Source organism: Sebastes umbrosus, chromosome 22, assembly GCF_015220745.1.
Source record: "Sebastes umbrosus isolate fSebUmb1 chromosome 22, fSebUmb1.pri, whole genome shotgun sequence".
Lineage (NCBI taxonomy): Eukaryota > Metazoa > Chordata > Actinopteri > Perciformes > Sebastidae > Sebastes > Sebastes umbrosus.
Genome location: NC_051290.1, coordinates 19,959,912 through 19,981,236, shown reverse-complemented (window position 1 = coordinate 19,981,236; position 21,325 = coordinate 19,959,912). Strand labels below are relative to the sequence as shown.

General features: G+C 41.4%; 2 protein-coding genes across 10 annotated transcripts in view; both read right to left on the bottom strand.

Annotated features, from left to right (window-relative positions):
- The window catches only part of LOC119481208 (serine/threonine-protein kinase pim-1-like), a 1,020,488-nt gene that overhangs the window by 754,684 nt on the left and 244,479 nt on the right, over positions 1 to 21,325 (bottom strand). The gene's annotated exons all lie outside the window — the stretch shown is intronic.
- LOC119481207 (serine/threonine-protein phosphatase 2B catalytic subunit alpha isoform) overlaps positions 1 to 21,325 on the bottom strand; it is an 81,569-nt gene that overhangs the window by 24,263 nt on the left and 35,981 nt on the right. For all 7 annotated transcript variants that reach the window (XM_037757950.1, XM_037757954.1, XM_037757952.1 and 4 more), the window contains exons 2-8: positions 20,286 to 20,486; positions 9,632 to 9,756; positions 8,997 to 9,108; positions 8,407 to 8,552; positions 7,486 to 7,625; positions 2,605 to 2,682; positions 1,500 to 1,594 (exon numbers count right to left, since the gene is read on the bottom strand). In XM_037757950.1, the coding sequence (XP_037613878.1) occupies positions 1,500 to 1,594; positions 2,605 to 2,682; positions 7,486 to 7,625; positions 8,407 to 8,552; positions 8,997 to 9,108; positions 9,632 to 9,756; positions 20,286 to 20,486 (897 nt within the window). The remainder of the gene's footprint in view (positions 1 to 1,499; positions 1,595 to 2,604; positions 2,683 to 7,485; positions 7,626 to 8,406; positions 8,553 to 8,996; positions 9,109 to 9,631; positions 9,757 to 20,285; positions 20,487 to 21,325) is intronic.

The window sequence follows — 21,325 nt, the reverse complement described above, 5'->3', positions numbered from 1 at the left end:
CACAGCGTAGGGCGCCACCAGGTGCCAAGTCAACCGGCACCAGGCCATCTCATTGCTCACCAGCTTCGTCCCTGTATCGACCTGACCAAAATCACTGTTGCAGAGATGTGTGTCATTGAACGAGTAATAATGTGACCAAAATGTTGTGTGCAATGGACATGGGGTGAAATGGTTGTTCAACAGCTGCATATGCACTGTATAAGGGAAACTTAAAGGGACAGTGTGTAGCATTTAGGGGGATCTATTGGCAGATTTGGAATATTATATTAATCATTTTCTTTAGTGTTTAATCACCTGAAAATACGAATCGTTGTGTTTTTGTTTGCTTGGAATGAGCCGTTTATATCTACATACTGAGCGGATTCTCTTCATGCAGCCGGCCGCCATGTTTCTACAGTAGCCCAGAACGGACAGACCATACACTGTCTCTAGAGAGGGCCATTCGCATTTTTGCGTCGGCCACCGCAGATCTCCGACACGCTTGGCACACGGGAGAAGTTTCAGTTTTTGCAATATGCAACCTCACCGCTAGATGCCGCCAGTTCCTACACACTGCACCTTTAAGACTCCTGAAGACCTTATTAATACCATATTGGAATAAATATAAACTGGTGGAAATGTATAACATTATTATTATTATCTTTTCTTGGGATAGAAATAAAAGAATGTATTTATTTATTTCCTATAAGGGCAATAAACCACTGTAAATAAATCACTGTGAATGTGCCAGCATTAGCGAAAAGGCAAATTTTCAACTGTTGTCGCTTGGCGTGGTATTAAATTTGCCAAATGCTAGAATGCTGTGTACTCTTTCATTACAAGACAAGACTTCAACGGACATTTAAAGCAATATTTTTTTTTATATTGACACTAAAACAAAGGTCTATTGTAATGTAAAAAAATATATTAGTACTACCAGTACCACTCAGAATCAACACTCCGTAGCTTTTAGTCACTTTCAGCTTATTTTTTGGTTTGCCGGTCCTCAAACTCTCATAATCCCCCAAATATAAAATTCAGATTAACAATAAAAAAAATAAAAAAACTCCCACAACCTAATTATATGCTGCTTTCACAGTTTAACATGGTTTAATGAAGAGTTTAAATAAACAAGTGAAGTCAAAAACTAGCAAAACAAAGACCCAGACATGTTTCTCAGGAGTAAGTGGACTAAACCAAAACCAAAACAGGTGGGCTTCTTTTTTTTTTTTTGCAACACATATTTTGACCCGTCATTGCAGGAACAGCATATGCGTCAGCGTTCTATTGAAGTTACAGTATTAATTAGTTTCTGCTATGATGTCAAAATGACATGAACAAAGCATTTAGGAATGTCCCCGTGCTACCATTAAATGCACAGCTCAACAGCGATTCTCCAATCTGGAACCACCTGTCGGTAACTGTGATGCGTCGCCCTGAGGCATTTCATGAATATGACACTGTGGTATTCATGTTCTGAGCCGCTGAAGATTGATCATGATAGATTCCTTTCTCCTTACCTTTGTTGTTGTAGACATCTAGGTAGTTGGGTGCAGAGAAGATGGTGATAAGGGATGGGAAGCCAGTGGTCTGACTCTTTCTGTACATGCGGTATCTGGTAAAACGTCCAAAAAGGAGAGGTAAGCATTAGTACAAATTTTTACTCATTGGCGTTCAAGCCCTCGGGATATGATTAGTGGCGACAGTTTTCACGGCCTCTTGTTTGCACTGTGGCTGTTTGTCTTGTAAGCTGATGCATCAGCAAGGGGGGCAACTCGGCGTATAGCCCCAGGAGAGTAAATCCCTGTGTCGCAGGTTAAACATGCCCTTAAGTAGTCATCGCACTGAACCAACTCAGCATGCAAACCCACCTACTCTGATCTCCCGGCGAACGCCTGCGCTGTGTTTGGATATTTGGAATCAAGCTTTAGGTAAACAAAGCACTAACTCAGATGATTTGTTTGCTGCACCACACCTCGCAGCAACTATTTACAGAGATTTAAAAAAAAAGAAAACACGGATGAAACTCAACATCATTATTAGATGTGTGGTCTTTAGGTCGCTTGGGGAGGCAACCTCATCTGAGACGTGGCGAGGCGTCCCATGTGACCGCGCTGTGGGAGTGCTATGGTAAACAACTGTGTGCTGTGCATCCCACCGCCTTCACCTCGCTCGGAGGGAGATCAGCTCGACGCATCCACCCACCTGCCCGTTTTTAAAAACTTTTCAAAGAGGCTTTCAAGTGCCTTTGTTAGGCGAACTAATCGCTCCGGATGAATAATAGACGAGCTGGCTGGTCGTAAAACACTGTATGCGTCCGAATGTGAAGTAAACAACATTATAAAAACTTCACAATCACATTTTTTTATTTTTTCGACTGCATGAATCATACTTGTCACATCACATATGGCCAACTAAGTCCTCATGCTGGTATTCATATTCATTTCTTGGATTAACGCGACTTCTCTCAAAAAGTTCAGACCGCACTGAACTAGCTCTCCAGACAAGCTTGAGCAAAACCCCCCCCAGAGCACCGGGGTGGCTTTTCATTTAATACCCCCGGTCTGACTCACTCTGGTGTGTGACAGTGCGATGGGAGAAGACGAAAATGCCAACAACACTCACCCAGCATCCTGCGCTTCATGGGCCCGGATGATAGATAATAAGTTATTGTGTTGTAGAAAGTCACAGACTGCAGGGTAGCTGTCGAATAAAGAGACAAACATTTGGTTTACTCATACAGGAAGAAAAAAAACCCCAGTAAGATCAAGAAGAACGATCAATAGAAATAACTAAATAAGTCATGGGTATTATTGATTGTGCTTCAGAGAAAGAGTGGATATACAACACTGAGTCCAAGCTAAATTAGTCCTAAAAACCAACTGTGGCTCATAAAGAGGTGTACTGCTTTGAAAGGTTGGCTGTAAGTGAAGGCTTTCATCTCAATTTTGCCTGAAATGTTAAAAAGGCCCTTTAAAGCTGCAGTAGGTAACTTTGAGCAAATATGATAAAAAGTTGTTTTTATAAAACTAGTAGTGCATGAGACAGATAATCTGGTAAATAGACCCTTTAAAAGCCGACTTCATGGTAACGTCACGGTGTTAGCTGGAGGCAAAACAAAGGAAAGACTGGAGGCTAACGCTAGAAGTAGGCTAAAGTCACACATCGAAAATGTCATCTTGCTGTGTTGTTGGATACCAGAATGGAGATATTGCATACATTTGAGAGGACAAACGGTGATTTGAGGCTCTAGCGAGCTACAATATCGGCGAAGCGTTTCAGAGATGGAGAGAAAATGTTGCTGATAGTTTAGCAGATTAGATAGTGCAGATGTTTTTGCACAGATTATGTCTCATGTACTACTGTCAGGATATAGTGACAGTTTTACAAAAATAACTTTTTTATCATATTTGCTCAAAGTTACCGACTGCAGGTATAATGTCTAAAACGTTCGGTATCATAATCTAAATAATAACCCATAATATGCTTAACTTTTAAAGAAGCTTTCATACTGTAAGAGGAGTAGGTGTGATCCCTCTCAAATGGTGGATTTTTTATTTCAGAATGAAACACAAAAAAATGTCAAGTATGACACATGATTCATAGCAGACCGTTTTCTTCGAGAAAAAAGGCGAACGCTGGGGAGTGTTAAAGCGTGTTTTAGGCTCACGCTGATCTATTCAGTCTGTGAGCAAAAGAGACCCAAAAACCTTGCTGCCAACTATCAGACTACAGTATGGTTTCAGAGTTTTTCCATGCTACAACCTTTCACTCCTCAGCACCGGCTTCCACTGGAAATTTCTCTTTACTCACAACGAGAAAGGCAGAAGACGGCATTTCTTAAGTAAAATCATCTGAAAATACGTCGCTATTAAAACGGCATTAGCACACAATACTGTTCTTCTTCTGACAAACATGATTAAAAACCCCCCAGTGGACGCCGGGATTTGTGAATCGTGGGATGCTGCTGTGTAATGAACAAAGTGAGTGACAGCTCACGATGAATGAGTGACACCTTTGCATTGCATCTGAACCACTTAGTGAATGTGGGAGGACTTTTTTCCAACAATAATAGGGGGGCTTAATTAAAGCTGCTTTTGCAAGTTTTCATCTCGAGAATTATTTGAGCTCATTAACATAAAAGTCACTTCACAGCTTTTCAAGCAATAGGGGATGCAATTTTAGGGCATCTCTGTTGCAATGTGTGATGTCAAACTTGTGTCTTTCGATTAGTGGCAATCCTACCGCGAAAATACGGTACAATCCGAGTCCGCAAACAATCCCAAAATACCCACTTTGTGGTTCAATAAAGAAGTATATTGTGTTTGTTCAAAAAAACAGGTCATGATTTTGTATTAAGTTCTGTAATCCAAGCTCAACGCCCACTCCCCACCCCTGCAAAATCAGAGCACAACAATGAACAACACCCACACGCAGCAATCAGAACCAAACTATACATTTTGGCTTACGACCTCATGGGAAAAGTTCCAAGAGATTTGCTGCTCTGCCCAGAAAATGCTGCACAACAAAGCCAGCTGTTTTTTTTTTAGACACGATTCTGTCTCTATAATCAACACAACGCTCTGCTGAGGTTTCATGATGACTGTGCTAAGATGCTGCAGAGTTTTGATTGACAGAGCGCACTATTACGGCAGCTTTATTGCATCTCTTAATGCAAAGTCCTTTGGGGACAGGCTTGTAATAAAGTGTTATATAAGTAAATTAACTTTAATATGTTTTTGTACACGTGCTCAGATAGCATTGCTTGGTGCAGAGGTCAATTATTCTAAATTTAAATAGTGTGAAAAGCCATTATGGGAGGCTTGAAATTGAAGGAGTTAGGGAAAGGTTCATTAACAATCATGTAGACATGAGAACACATGCATTCCTGACAATCACAACAAACATCTGCTGGGAGGGATGTGAGAAGGAGGGAGCGGTCGCCGAGAGGGAATTAAAAATGCAATGAGTTTTTTGGGGGGAGAATTAGAAATAAATGTTTTATTTCTCACTTGATTTCCTGCAGCAGATGCAGATACATGCCATATGGAGCCGCTCGCTAGACAAGATACGTTTTGGCCTAGTTTGTTTTTTTGTCAGTTTGCTTTCTGAGTTCTCCCATCTGTCCAACGACAGGGCACAGATGTTAATGAGCTTCTTGGACAACATGAGGAGTTGTGCAAGAAACGGCTTCATCGCGCGCAATCTAAGCGTCACTTTTGCATGTTAAAATTAAAGCTTTTAATGTTGGTTTGATATCAATAGCTTGGATTAACACTAGTGGGGGAAAAAAAGAAAAAAGATGCGAGGAAAACCACTTTAGGCTGATTCATCTATGCCGCTGAGTGGAGGCTAAAATGAAAGGGACCGTATTCGAAACATGTGCAATTTCATGCCTGAATTGCGTTTGTAAAAGAGTTACGAGCGTTCCTACGGTGCTGGTGGGGGGATGTTATTGGTTGCTGCAAGACAGGAGCAACAAAGAGGCTGATGGTTTTTGGGGAGTGGGGTGTTGAGGAACGGCTCTCTCTCAGTCTGGCTTAAACTGTCTCATAAATCCTGGATGCCAGTGTGATGCCAATTAGCGAGCGTGCCCCGGGGCGGATGAAGTGAGGGACGCTGATGAAAACAAGACTGCGGAGGAATTTAGACCAAATGGCAGAATGCTGACCGGGATACTGGTACAACACAAATCAGCAGTTTGAGGTAAAAAAAGGCCACATACCTAACATTACATTTCATTTTTTTCGGTCTTTCTTTAGTGAACATTAGTGGGCAATTTGTGGATCTGCAGTAATAGCTCAAATAAAGATGCAAAGACGATCAGGCCTCGCAAATCCACAACAACAGCAGTACTGGGAGTTCATTTCCAAGCGTGGACATTAAAATACTATTAAGTCAGAAGTTATGAAACACCTGTTATTAAAAAAAGAAAAAAAGAAAATGCAAATGAGGAGCCTCAGGATATTTCTGAGTACTTCTGCCGGCTTGCCCCGGGCACGTCGGGGCCAAGTAAGCATTGCTCAGGCTATAATGAGCGCGGGGAGCGCCGGACGCATTCAGAGACAGGACTGTGCCTCGTGGTAATGTGCCACTTCATTACGTTCTGTGACAGTGCGAGCTGCCTGCTCCGAGCGTTTCCTCTGTTTGTTCAGTTACTCAGCTCAAATGAAGGTAATGTGAGTTACATAAACACTGGCGACGGTCTGAGGAGGAGACTCTAACGCACGCCATGTTCTAACTGTTGATCTCCCGCTCACTGCTGAGGGATTGCAGGGGTAAGAAAATGAAGCGATGAGAAATGGAAATTTGGCAGTAAGGGGTTCTTGATTTATCAACTCTTTTGACAAGATGGTTATTCTTTTTTTTTCCATTTTTGTTTTGAAACATTTGTTTCTGATTACAGCCTCCATGTCTGTCTTTATGTTCGAATATTCGTGCTCGGAAAATGTTCATTGTATTGAAAATCTCTTTGGCGACAAGGTTTCCAGAGATAGCACGGCCAAAACTAATCAGCAGATGATTTATTTTTCCTAAAAGTAGTCAGAACACCGAATTAAAATACAAACTTTTTGAGATACGGTGACTAAGATTATGTTTTTAATTCCACAGCCCAATATAAAACAAAGTGTTGGCTTAATACATGACATATAGACTGAACAGTGCAGATGCTAGTAGTGAATAAAGCTGTTGTCTATCCGGCCGTTGGCTGGAATCCTTTATGCAATTTTCCAACGTGGTAAAATAAAATTACCAACACAGAAATGCTATAAATCTAACGCCACTAATTTCTTTAACGCATCTTGCAATTTATAGGTTGCAGTGGGCTCAGTTTTAAAGTGAAGTTAGAGTTAAGATACTGGTATGCTATGAAACTAGAAAAACCTAATGAATCCATTGGTACTAAACCATGTCATACTAGCTTGTCGTGAAGGAGGTTAAATAACGCTCCAAACTCATGCTAAATTTTGGCCAGGAAAAACTGGCATGGCTATTTTCAAAGGGGTCCCTTGACCTATGGTTCTATGGGTACCCACGAGTCTCCCCTTTACAGACATGCCCACTTTATGATAATCACATGCAGTTTGGGGCAAGTCATAGTCAAGTCAGCACACTGACACACTGACAGCTGTTGTTGCCTGTTGGGCTGCAGTTTGCCATGTTATGATTTGAGCATATCTTTTTTATGCTAAATGCAGTACCTGTGAGGGTTTCTGGACAATATTTATAATTTTTTTGTGTTGTTAATCGATTTCCAATAATAAATATATACATACATACATTTGCATAAAGTAGCATATTTCCTCACTCCCATGTTGATAAGAGTATTAAATACTTGACAAATCTCCCTTTTAAGGTACATTTTGAACAGATAAAAAATGTGTCATCTTTTAATTAACTATGGACAATCATACGATTAATTGTGATATATAAATATTCAAACCGATTGACAGCCCTATATGAAACATCAGATTACACTCTAATTGTAAGAGGTGGACTACTCACCTGTAGAAGTAGGAACAGCCTCGCACCGTGTTGTGTGTGAAATGCTCTTGGCTCTTCTCGTTCCCAAAGTCCTCGAGGGGGTCGGACCACAGCAGGTCGCACATCGGTCCGTACGCTGGGGGCTCTTTGAATCTGTCTAGCTGTGGAAGAAAAAGTTGGAACTCTTGTCAGCCTGGAAAAATTGCACGTGGAGTGTGCATGCATACTGCTGCAGAGCAAATACTTCTGCTGCTGCTGCCGTCATGCCATCATAATTAAATCGTGACTCCAACTAATGCGTTCACTGAAGTGATTTCAAATTCCATTCAGAATATACAGTACGGATGAGGTGTCAGACACGGCGCTCGTCTTTTGGTACCTAGAAGGCTTTTTTTTTGGAAAGACGTGAAAAAAATAGTCGATGGCAGCCATTCTTTTTTGGAGCGATGAACATAAATGACTTTGCTTTCAGACAAGGATAGCTCTTTCTCGAACAAAAGCTCGTGGATTACCGGATGGGTAGCATGATGGACACTTCAATAGAGCAAATTCTATTATGCATGCCCTCTGATTGCAGCCACAAAATCCATTTGGAATTATTGAATTTTGAAAGCAGGATCTGACTCCTCAACGTTTTTTAATCAGATCCGGTTGCTTACGTTCCCTCGCGTCCAAGTCCTGAGCAGTATTTGTCTGAGACACATCTGGGCGAATCACTTCATGCATCGCAACGAAGGTTGTTATTTTCACAGCACGTCATGCTGATACAGTTTTTCCCTCATTAACTTTGAATGAATGCAGAGAATACATGAGGCGGACAGGAAGTTTCAATTGTATTTTTAAAGCCATTAGCGACCACCTGCTGTTAAAATACACACACACACACACAAACTGCAGCTTTATGAAATGATCGAGAAAAATGGTCTCGAATCAGACACATACTTTCCTGATGTCGTCAAGATTTGTGATTTCTGGAGACAGTCCTCCGTGTACACACAGGAACTGCTGGTTCATAAGTGCAGCCAGGGGAAGGCAGTCGAAGGCGTCCATACATGCGTCATACACCCTCTCTGAATACTTAATTCTACCTGTCATGGGGGGGAAACAGGGCAGGGGAAAGGTAAGCATGCCAAGTCAAACAACGCAGCTCTCATACATTGGGGCAGTGTGTTAGAGACTGGGACGGAAAAGGCTCTCCGAAGTGCCAAAAAACTTCCCAAACACACTTTTAAAAAACAGCACAATTTCACAGCTCTTTTGTGGTTTTTCCCCTCTTCTAGGTCTGAGTCCAACAGAAATACTTCTGACATGTGTAAATATCGAAAAGGGCAAAAAATCCTGACAGAATCCTGCACTGGGCTAGAGGGCGCTTTTAAGTGAGCGTTTGAGGTCGACGGCTGAACTGGACGCATAATAAACAGCTTTTTAGAAAAGAATAACTCAATTCTCCTTCCACTCTGTACAGAGACTCACAGACCAGACTCAATTTAGATCAAAGGTAAAGAAAAATGAAGTGCCAAAGCATTACTTACATTCCTGCTTAAATGTGAAATACTCTGTTAAATGTCTACATTCATGATTCCCACGCAGCAAAAACAGTGTTTTGGGGTAAAGGATCTTTAAGGCCCACAAGTACAGCACACACTGAAACAGAGAAAAAAAAGGGGAACAGTTAGCTTGTCATCTTTAAAGAACACTAGAAACATCAAGTCAGACTTCGTCACCGAGTGGCAGAATACAAGCAGTTTGGCTCATAATGAAACATTCATGCGGCACATTTCGTGGCACAGTTCAGGCTCCCTGGAAGAGATGACAATCCTTCAGAGGACAGGCGCGGCACGCTCCATTATAATATGTTTTATTAATAAAAATATCAGGCGATGAGATGGCAGGAAATACAGATCTAAGTAAATTCCGAACCTGCAGTTTGCAGATTAAATGCATGCATTTTGCTTCATATTGAAAAATCTCTCTCTACATAACCTGAGATGCACCGTGACATTTTGCTATCTGAGGCTCTACATTTGAAGTTATTACAAAAAGCATATTACCACTCCAATAACTGCAGCTGGATTTGATCTACGCTCAAAAGAAAGCTATTAATAAACACGGCGCGTCGTGCTTGATTAGGCCCTCGTGAGGACAAAAACAAACACGGCGGACTTACTTCAATACTGAAATACCCTCTGTCAACGTAGTCCCCCAGGAAAAGGTAGCGCGTGGATGCTGGTGATCCTCCGACTTCAAACAGCTTCATCAGGTCAAAGAACTGCCCGTGGATGTCTCCGCACACTGGAATAAGACAGGAAGAGGGATAGAAGCGTATCAGGGTAACTGCTATTTTTACAGCTTATTATTATCTTATTTATTTCCATATTTCTCCATCAAAGGCAAAGAGCTCCGACAATGAATGATATCCCTGTAAACCTGGAATATACAGGACCACAGAGGACATAATTTACGTGCAGTATCCTGGAACAACCTACTTCAGTGGCTATTCATAACTATAGAGACAACATTCTAGTTTATTATATCATTTTAATCCGTTTATTTTATTAAACTATGTGAAAGTTATTTACATTAACTGATCATTTGTAACCCCAAAAGGCCTTGTTATAGATGAGCCACTGTTCCTTGTTAGCTCTGCAGCCTACGCTTACTGCATTAAATTTTTGCAAAGAATAGAACCGAAGACAACATAAAAAACAATGCCGGTTTGTATCAAACAGGACATATAACAGGTGCTTTTCCCAACACAATGTTCACTAAAATGAGGCTTTTAATCTGAATCCATTCCATTCAAAGAAAACAGGAACATAACTGTGAATCACAGTCCGTACCAGGCGTTTAGCTTTGAGCATCAATGGCGGCAGGTACCTGTTAGAGTTTCAGTGTGGTTCGATGCCGTGAATCACATCACAAACAGGATGTGTTATGGCCGTCTTCCTACAAGCTCAACTACCACGCAGTGTCAATAGTAGTTGTCCAACATGGAAAGGGATCACAAGCTTCTGTGTGCCTTTTCCATGCCTCGCTTTTCCACCACATCCTCTTTCAGCCTCTTTAAAACCTTGAGGTGTTTCAACTGGCTCGTAATTTGAACACATCTAATCCGTGCCAAATACATTAAAAAGCTCACTGTCTGAAACAACTGGAAAGCTTTCAGTTGTATCCATTTCTTAACGTGTATTAACTGTGGTTACAAATCTGGCTTGTCATAGCTATTATAAAGAGATAACTGCTAGGAACACTTCGTCCTAATATCACTGACAGTCTGCTACTCCACTGGTATTACCAGGAATCCCAGTATATTCAGACCACAGTTAAAGGGATAGTTCGGGTGTTTGGAAGTGGGGTTGCATGAGGTACTCATCCATAGTCAGTGCAGTAGATGGCGGTCGACACGCCCCCAGTTTGGAGAAACAGACAGGAGTACCAACACAGAAGCAAAGCAATGTTCTGCTGTGGACGGGGCCACTAGCAAAACGTATTTTATCCACCTGAAAGATGTTTCCAACAGGGAAGTGAAACCATTATCTATGCTCTCCCCAACGCAACCAGACTCTATTGAAAAAAACAGCAATTTTACCTCGCAGAACACAGGAGTTGCTGGTCTACCGCTGCCTTGATTGGTTAGTTTGTTTGTGTTATTGAGTGACTTTGGTTAGTTCTGATTCACCAAAGTCACACAATAGCACAAACAAACAAACTGATCGAGGCTGCGGTAGACCAGCAACCCCGTGTTGTGCGAGGTAAAATTACTGCTTTTTTCCAATGGAGTCTGGTGGCTTTGGCGGCTTCAGTTCCCTGCCGGAAAGGACTGTCTGACGGCAAGGTAAACAGGCGAAAATATTCCAAATATAGTGTACACTTGAACGGATATCAATCTTTTTAGGTGAGCCTTTTTTTTTAGGTCGCTAAAACATGTTTTGCTGCCGGCCCCGTCCACAGCAGTGCATTGCTTTGGCGGTAACTCCTGTCTGTTTCTCCAAACTGGGGGCATGCCGACCGTCATCTACTGTAGGTAATACACTGACTATGGAGAAGTACCTCATACAACCCCACTTCAAAACATCCCCACGATATCGGCAGTGTCATATCCATTCAGTACAGCTACTAACAGCACTGCAGGCAGCTGTTAAATAGCGTCAGGGGAGCATTCTGGGAGAAACCCATCCGCGTCAGAAATCAGGAAGCGCAAAATCACTCAAACTGGATTGGTATACGTGACCCTATACTCTATTACTCTCTGGGGAGACGAGGGGAGCAGAGGCCACAGAAGATGTGCTGCTTAGCTGCCATTGACTGACAGGGTGCATGGGAGGTCGTCTGATTTAAGGGCCTTTGGTCAATATTGTAGATACTCTAAAGGTTGGTTCAAGGGGTCGTTACACCTGAACTTATTATTTATTATTGAGAAATCTCCTTATTGGTGGTTCCCAACTGGTCCACCGTCCACTTTTAGGCCACGGGTAATCAATAGATGAATACAATTTGATTTTAACCACAGAATATTAAAAAATAAAGACAATATAATTAGCATTATAATGATACTTATTCAACTTTTCCACATCCATTTCTTTTAAAATTATCTTTAAGGTGAAAAAAACAAACAAACTGATTTACTGCTGAAAAAAAAGCTCTGATGGAGTTCAGGACTAGCCTATAAAACCTGCACTTATTTAGCTAAGTGGCTTTCTCTTATTTGGCACACGCCTTTGTTTGGGAAACGCGAGACAGTACCTGAAAGCTCAACCGTGGATCCTGAACAATATTTAACCACACAGCTGGTCTGTAAGCTGCCAGCTGAAACCTGCAGCTCAAAAAGTAGATCCAGTTTTATCACCCTAAATGCGTGGTAGCTTTAATGGGTTTTGTAGAAGGGTGTCTTTTTGTTTCAGTACATAGTCTTCAGTACACAAGAACACACACACTATAAATCACAGGTATTATATCTGCAGGTATTTTTCCCGGGAAATGGGAGCAGATTTTGGTAAATTCAACCTCTCTGTAGTGCTATTTCCCTGAGGAGAAGATAGCTTACTCCGCAACCGGTGAACATAATTGACACAGAATATATTCAAATTGGTTTTACTGACACCGAACATAAAAAAGGTATTATGCATTGAAGTACTAGCCTGGGTTGAAACCTGGCTTGAAAACAACAAAATTCACTTTATTCATTTTCAGCTGTTGTATTTGCCCTTTCTCCTGTTCTATTTATCAGGACAATTTACTGATGTTGTGAAAAACGTTTGAGTGGATGGAGTAACTACCATTGCAATGCGTTTAATGCTTCGCTAAATGATGGCTTTTATCCTTAAATCATATTTACTTGATGCAGTGCTCCTTATTTAATTTAAAGGCTGTCAACGTGTATCTAATATAATAAGGTTTACAACCTCTGATGTCATAACCACTGGCATTGTGGGCAACAAATGTCAAGACAGAATTAAATCTATACAGCCGGGGTGATCAAAACAGCAATTAACAGCCTTGACTGACTTAAAGCCTTTTCCACTCTGGTAAACAAGTCTGAAAAGTCACCTTCTTCACCTGATAGCTATAATAAACATACGACACAAAGGTGCCGATCAGCATTATTAACTGTGACAGCATCGATAAAGCGCGGCATCCATGTTCGATGGCAAAGTGCCGCAATTCCTCTGTTCTTCAAGCTAATTAAGTGATTAACAACGGGGTGAATGGATTGAGATGTAATTTGAAAAGGACACACTTTTTCTTTTTCGCGAGGCTGTTTATCGCTTTATGAACTGTATCTAGCAGGAAGACTTACAACAGGAGGCTGTGAAAAAAAAAGTCCTTTCAGAGAGATACCCAATTAGTGGGAGCTGGAGGACAACGTTGGAGAGCAATTATCTCAAGTTACGAGCCTCGTGAGGCAGCTCGGAGAATCAGCTCTCCTTGGCTGTATCGTAAACCTCCGCTTTACCATTTGTCTTTTATTAAACCCACACTGTGTAACTGTTTAAGTCCACAGTGGGGACCGACTTCAAAAAGGAGCCTTGTTACTTGTGTCCGATTTCTGAAGATGTCCTCACTCTTGCAATCAGGCCAACACTACTACAGTATAAACATCATGTAGAGCTGGTTTATTTTAGATTAAGGTGTGATTTACTGGAAGAAAAATGTCTCAAACACTGTTTGAATGAAAATACCTTAAATTGTAGGTTTGTTTTTATTAATATTCTTATTATTTATTGGCAGTCTCATAAACAGTTTACTAGAAAAAATACTGTATACCTTCATGTGTTGGACGTTTGGTCATTTGCTTTCTATTTTACCATTCCTCCTATACTATATTAGTCTTTACAAAACCAACTTTTTTAATCAACATTAGGTGACAGTGCCTACAATTCATCCCGGCCACATAAATGTCATATTCTTCAATAAAAAATCTGTTATTTTTCTAAGTGATTGAGACATTTGTCTCTTTCAGTGACACAAGACATCGGGAGTCTTTGTTTTATGTGCCCATGATTGTTTTTCTTCCGTTTTATGTTTCTACACAAAAGCCTTCAATTAGTGCAAAATTATTGCGCTCCATCTTTTGACTTTCATGTGGCCATTTATTGAGTAATGACAGGCGGATTGAGAGAAACATTGGATATGTATGTGTGAAAGGGATGTATTTATATATGTTTGTATGCGGATGTATTTGAGCATATGTTCATGTCGCCTATGTTTATATTAACGTATGTATAACTCAGAATTTTATGACAGGTTGTTTTGTTTTATCAGTGTTTAAAATGCAAAAAAAAGAAACGGAAATAAAAATTGTAACTATAAAAAAAAGAGAGAGAAACATTGGTGACATTATCTAATTTAAGATTCAAATAATTTGCGTTTATTTAATTTATTTAATGCCTGGTTTACTTGGGTGGTGAAGTGAAAAGTTCATGGAGCTTTTTAAATTAAGTTTTAATTGGAGTAAACCATGACACTTGATGAAGGAAATTAAAACCTGCATGAACCCTCAAAGCCTATTAAAACCCAAATGTGTGACTAAAAACAAACAGCAATTAAAACAAGACAGATATTTTATTTATTCCTGAAAGTTAAAAGGGCACTCTTTACAGATATTTTTTGAAATATTCTGGGTTTTTTTTGCATCATGGCCACCGTTAAAGGGGACTTGTGCACACACAGTCAGTTTTTTTGTGGGCTGCCTAGATCAGAAAACATGTGATTCAACAAACCATTCAGATTTGTCTCCCCCTTCCTATGTCACATGCAGGCTCATTAGAATATACCGTCCACAGCTGGTGAACTAGCTTTGCAAAGGTGCACCATATTTTTCTCGCAAGCCAATCAGAGCAGATTGGGCTTTTTGGGGAGCGGGTCTTAAAGAGACAGGCGCTAAAACGGAGCGTTTCAGACAGAGAGTGAATACAGGTATATTCAAACGGACAGTATGAGAAAAATAAAGTGTTTTTTGAACATGTAAACATGTTCTAGCAGAAACCCAAAATACAAGTATGAACCTGAAAATGAGCATCATATGTCCCCTTTAAGGCTCCACGTTAAGGGTACTACTGAATATCAGGATGCAATAAAATGTGGCTATATTTTAAAACACAAGCAATCCAAGTGATTCATCTGGTTTTATCCAGAAGGTGTGTGATGCTAAGGCTGGTTATTGCTATGGAAACGAATCATTGAATCTTTTCAACAATGGCAGGCTATATCACTGAGAACAAAAACAACAGAACTAAGCTGCTGCTGACCTGATAAAGGACCACTACAAGCATCACCAATGGCAACAATGCCATGTATCCACTGTGTAGAAACACAGATGCAACAGGCAGCCATCTCCTTTGTAAAAAAAACTGACATTACACTGTGCCCTAGTGTACAATACTGTCTGAAGGCCACCAAGAGAGCAATTATTGTGAAAATGTAGTGCTCACAATGCTCACAGGGAAATTAATAATATTTTCATGTCTTTTAGAAGTCAGCTCTGCAGGAGGGGAGTCCGGCGAGGGAGTAAGCGGCTGCAATTTCACCTGAAGCACACGTGAAACACACTGTGTGTGGGAGGACTGCACCCCCGGCTGACCTTTTGGAAAGCTGTCACTTGCCGGCGAAGAAAACAGCCGTGGTGACACGAGAGTTTAATCACTTGGCCAAAAAGACCCGACGCGACGGTCACTGTGAATTGCAGTCACCTCATTTTGTGCGAGCGTGGTGGACGATGCCGGTCGATGAAAAACAAACGGCTCACTCCTCCAGCTCTGCTTTATCACAGCAAACACACAATCCATCCATCGCTCTGCTCCAGTACACCTACAGACATGCTTTGCCTCCCTCCCTCTTGTCACACAACACACAAGAACGAGGTGAGAACCAGAAGCCCACATAAGAAGAGCAGGTGGGAGTACATTATCTGGAGTGAAAAACAATTCGTTCCGGCCATCTCCTGCTTGTGCGCTAAAGTGATCTCCCTGAGTAGCAGCATATCAGCGGGCAGCAGCTATTGAGTGGGTGGTGGGCATTACACAACCTGGCTTCAGAACCTACACAGGCCACTCCAAAGGGCCGGGCTCATTGAAGGGAGAGAAATCCACGGCGAGGCACACTGTGCCAGATCATGTTTTGATTGAGACCGGAATGATAACAATACCCCCAGTTTTATGGTGGCGCTCTCAGAGAGCTTACATCCAGCGGAGCATGCATTTATGCAAAGGCGGAGGTGCTGCTCGCAATCTGTCACGAACATCAAGCTGTATGTGATGTTTAACAAGCTGCCACCTCCAGTACAGCAGCGACAATCAATGCTGCAATGTCTGATTTAGAGTTGGACTTTGAAGAGCTCGACCAACTTCAAATTACTGTTTGAGTGGTGTAAACTACTGGTTCCCAAGCCTTTACAAATTGTGACCCTTTATAACCAAGTCAGTGCATTAAACTTGCATTCTTTCTAACAGCCAGCAGGGGCGACTCCTCTGGTTGCAAAAAGAATGATCACTTGATTTATTACCTCAGTAAACATTGTAAACATGAGTTTATGGTTTCAATCTCTAGTTTCAAGTCTTCTTCAATACAGCATGATGTTCATTTCGTAAATTATGATCCCATTTAGAGTCAAATAGACCATAAAGCAGGGGATGCTTTAGGACGTGGCTACCTTATGATTGACAGGTCGCTACCACGGCGTTGTCCGGTCTGGGTGTTGGCGCGTTTTCGTCACAGAACTTTAACCTTTTCACAGTGTGTTTTCAGTTCATGGGAGTTATGTTACCGTTGTTCGTATGTACTTAGCTCCACCCTCTCGTGTCACTTCCGGTTGCAAAAAATCAAGATGGCGACGGCCAATCTGCCGAACTCAAGGCTTCAAAATGGCAGTCCACAAACCTATGGGTGACGTCACGGTGACGACATCCACTTCTTATATAGTGTAAACTGTGGTGGCAATATACAGTTTAGCCCAACTAATACTGGATTTGTGCGGCCGATGTCAATCGATATTTGAGAATCTAAAAAGAAATCCGCCAATAGTCATTTTACCGATTCCAGTAAATCTACAGTAAACTAATATCGCCCCGGACAATTTATCCGTCTGGCTCTAACATCCACATTTATGTATTCCTCATTAAAAGACTGTTGTATAACAACCTATTGGAAAGGTTTAATAGCCTTGCCATGCTGCACAGACTGAGAACACTTCACATTAAACTCATACATTGCCATTATCAAGGTCTTAGTAAGACCTTTTTAAAGTTTACACAGGAAATTCCACAACCAAGGTCTTAACATTTCCTCACTTAGAATAAATCACAATTTCATAAGAAATATGTCATATTATGAAATGCAAACAGCCGAGGCTAAATTGACTGAACATTGGAAGCATTTACCGGTTACATCACCGTCTCGTGAAAAATAGCCTCTTTTGGCTTTAGCGAAACATGTTACATGGTGTTTTAGTATGTTACGCTCCATCAGGGTGGAGCACCCGCGCTGCAAACAGGTGTGTGGATGGTGTAAAAGCTCGCCGTTGCCTGGTGATGTGGCGGTAGGGGCTCTATTGTTGGGTGTGCGACGGCCATGGGAGCAGCTTGTACTCAGTGGCCTAAGCCAGCTCCGTTCGTCACACGCACCCCTCCCTCCACGAAAAACCCCACCTGCCATCTGGCCCGACCGGGAAGTGACTGTGTGAATGTGAGACGCATAGAGAGAGAGAGAGATAGCTGACATGTCATGGTGCTTTACATCTATGATAAATATTTACTCACTAATCTGCTGTCCATGTGTCATGTTGGAATTGCAGGTGTGCTAAAGAGGGGGGGGGGGGAGAAAGAGAGAAGGAAAGAACCACGACGGAGGGATAAAACATAGCAGACAAGAGGGAAGAGAAACAAAGAAATGTTTATAGAGAATGGTGTGCGAGTTCGGGAGTGCGCGCGAGAGGGAAACACAGCAGGATCACGAGCACGCGCAGCAGAGAAATCCTTGTTGAAAAGGACTAGTGAGTGGGAGAGGGGTTGAGACAGGGGTGTTGAGTGGGAGGGAAAGAAGTGCTTCATTGCCGCGCTCGTGTACACAAGTGCACGCACACAAACAGCTCCTCGGGATCCGCGGCTTGCACACAGAACAGGAGCTGTCCACTGTTTCTATGCAAGACAACAAAGGAAGGAGGTTTTACTGGCCAAAACCAACGCATGAACTGTTATGAAATCTAAAATCAAAACGTGACAGCTTGTGAAAGAGCAGAATTTAAATGACAATGTGACCACACTGGAAGGTCAGCGTTAAGAGTTATGTGTACACACAAGAAACCAGATTGTGATCAGGTTAAGGCAGGAAATCATAGTACAGTTTTACATTGTCGGATTAACTCCCTTGTCTCTCTCTCTCTTTCTCCCCCCTACTCCACTACCATATTTTCAAACCAGTATTAAGTATAAATTAACATTTTCTACAAAAAACGCTGTCACTTTAAGAGATTTGTTTTTGCTCTGAGCTGCAGCATAGTGAGAGGACAGGCTCTGAGAAAGATCACAGCTTTGCCTTATTGTGCATATGTGTTTTAAGTTTTATAAATAGACTACTGTCTCGCTGTGGAAATTCATTTATTTCCCGGTGTTTAGTTTAAACTGGAAGATCAATGCATTTTTTTTTTGTTGAGTTTCAGTCGTAGTTGAAAATTAATTTGGATACGCTCGAGTGCAGATTTTTCCTTTCACCCCTCTACGTTGGGTGGTACTTTGTCATACACGTGAATCACTCAAAAACCTTTAGGAGAGCCAGTTATGTTGTCTAAATAACCAGAAATCTAGTTATGTTTAACAGGATTTCGCTTAATCCCTGCTGCCTGCAAACACAGAGACAGACGCAGCAAATAAGGCTTTTGTCCAGCCTGTTTGCATCTTTGTTGTTAAGCTTCACTCTCTTTAACAGCCAGACAAGATATTCTATTATTATAATGGCCTCCGTAAACATACGAGACCCACACTATTGATTAATAAGGGCATTCATGAATTCAACTAAGTACGACGGCCTGCCAAATATGAGCATACTGTAGGCCTCTCCGGACTGGGTTTTGAGAACGATCTCATTTATTAGGAAACGATGATGACGGGTTGCCATAGATCCTTTGAGTGGGTCCGTGCCTCTGATTAACATCAAAGAAGCCTCATCAGAAAGTCTAATGGAGGAACAGGGGGCACTTGACCAGGAAGAAAGACAACAATAGACGCACTGGATCCGTGCATATGCATCAGCGAGCCTCCGACTACAGTGTGTTCCTCCAGCGAGGCAGGCATGAATGAGCAGGACTTCAGCTCCGGGGCGCTTTAGAGACTGAATAAGTGTAAAAAGAAATATTTTCAGATTTTTACCACACTGGTTAATAGCTCTGATAAAAAAAAATAAATGAGTCCGTTTTTTTTCTCCAAGGTTAGCAGGTGTTTTCAAAGTCAGCTGAGTATCTGTGAAACTTTTTTCTGTGTCAGAGCTGTTTTTAATGCACGAAGCAGCCAAGTGAGTGAGTGTCACCAAGCTTGTTGGTTTTGGCAAATTGGATGAACTAAAACCTGTGTGTTTCCTAAAATAAAACACACTGCTATGGCTAGCCACATGGCCCACGCGTGGCCCGGAGGCACGGTGACTCATTTAATTAAGAAAATTAAGTTTTCATAGGACTGTAAGCATGCAGTCTTCTCTTAAAATAACCCAGCGTGTGCGTTTCTACAGTACCACGTGTCTCTGCAAGTTAGCATAAAGCAAACACTTAGGGCTGCACAAGTTGATTTCAGGTTAACGTATTGTGCATTTGTGGACTCGTGTACTGTCAGGCGGTCCTAATAATGACTGTTTTTTAGAAAAACACAGTGACAAACAAGGAAGGAAACGGCGCGCTAGTCGAGAATCTGAGAATAATTTGCTTCTTCTGCCACGTCTGCATGCAAACCATGTTTTCATCTCTTAAAGTGGATCATTATCGCTCAGTCATTTGTTAAGGTGATTAGTGAAAAACAAGCACAAATGCAGGTCAAGGTTTAGAGCTTGTTGATTACTTTCATTATCCATCAATTAAAATGTTCTGCCAAGCACAAGGTGGCATCTTCAAATGTCTTGTTTTGTCCATTTAACAGTATAAAACCAAAACATATTCAGTTTGTTGTCACATAAGATAAAAAAAATCCTCACAATTTGGAGGCTGGAACCAATAAATATTCTGTATTTTTGCTAGAAATAATGAAAAATTGATGATCAAAATATTCACAGATTAACTTTCAGTCAATTCACTAATTGATTAGATGTTAAAGCTCTAACGCAATGTACGAAATGTGACTACTGACCTGTCACAGGGGCCTCGATGTCCAGCAGGTTCTTCTCTGCCCGCAAGATTGCACCGCCCTCTGCGATGAGCCTCAGGGCCACTGCTTCCTCCACGCGGCCCTCCTTCGTTAGGTGAGCTTTCAGCACGTCCACTTTGGGCTTCCCATCGCTGTCAAACACCTCTTTAGCCGTCAGCCGGTGACTGGGGGGGAACGGGACAGCTGCAAGGGGGGAAAAAAATAGCATCATTATGACTGCTTTTATAACATATTTACAGCGCTTTAATATACTTTTCATTGACAAAAGGCTTTTGAGGATACGTAGTTAATTCTACATCGCTGTGCAAAAGGCATTTAAGCTGTTTGATTAGCAGGTACTTTGTACCTTCCATGGGATCTGCTCCCTACAGGAGACGGAGTTCGTGTTCACTCCCATGCTTCCAGCCCACCCTCTGAGACAATTTACCAGATTGCTGCTATGATCTGTGAGTCATTCAATTTTCAATATTTATAACAGACCCACACAGTTTCTAGTTTGCTTGGCAATATTCATAGCGAATGAGATTACGCTTTGAAAATGAAGCACATAATAAAAAACGTTTTCATTAACATAAAAAGCCTTTCGTTGGAGTATTATCTTGCGCGGTGTTTAATATGTAAACATTTCTGTATTCAAACATGCTCTCTTTTATGTGTGATTAGAAGAAGTGAGACATAATCTCCAGTCTGAAATGCATTCTCTTATTTGTCAGTCACAATTATTTAAAAGAGTAAAATTATGTTTATTCCTGAGAGTCTTGAAGGCATTGCGGAAATTAGACTAACTGAATCCACAACAAATCTCTGTTACTGTCAATTTAAAGGCACAGTGTGGCATAGCGATGCGTGGGTCAACGTTTTTTTTACCCATAAGGCTGTGCAATTGATCAAATTTCAATTACAATTACGATTTTGGCTTCAAATGATTATGAAAACAAGATAATCAACTAAAAACATTTATTGCAGCATTTCGTTTCGCAATGATGCTCTCAGTTTGTCTTGTGTTACAAATCCAGCGCACC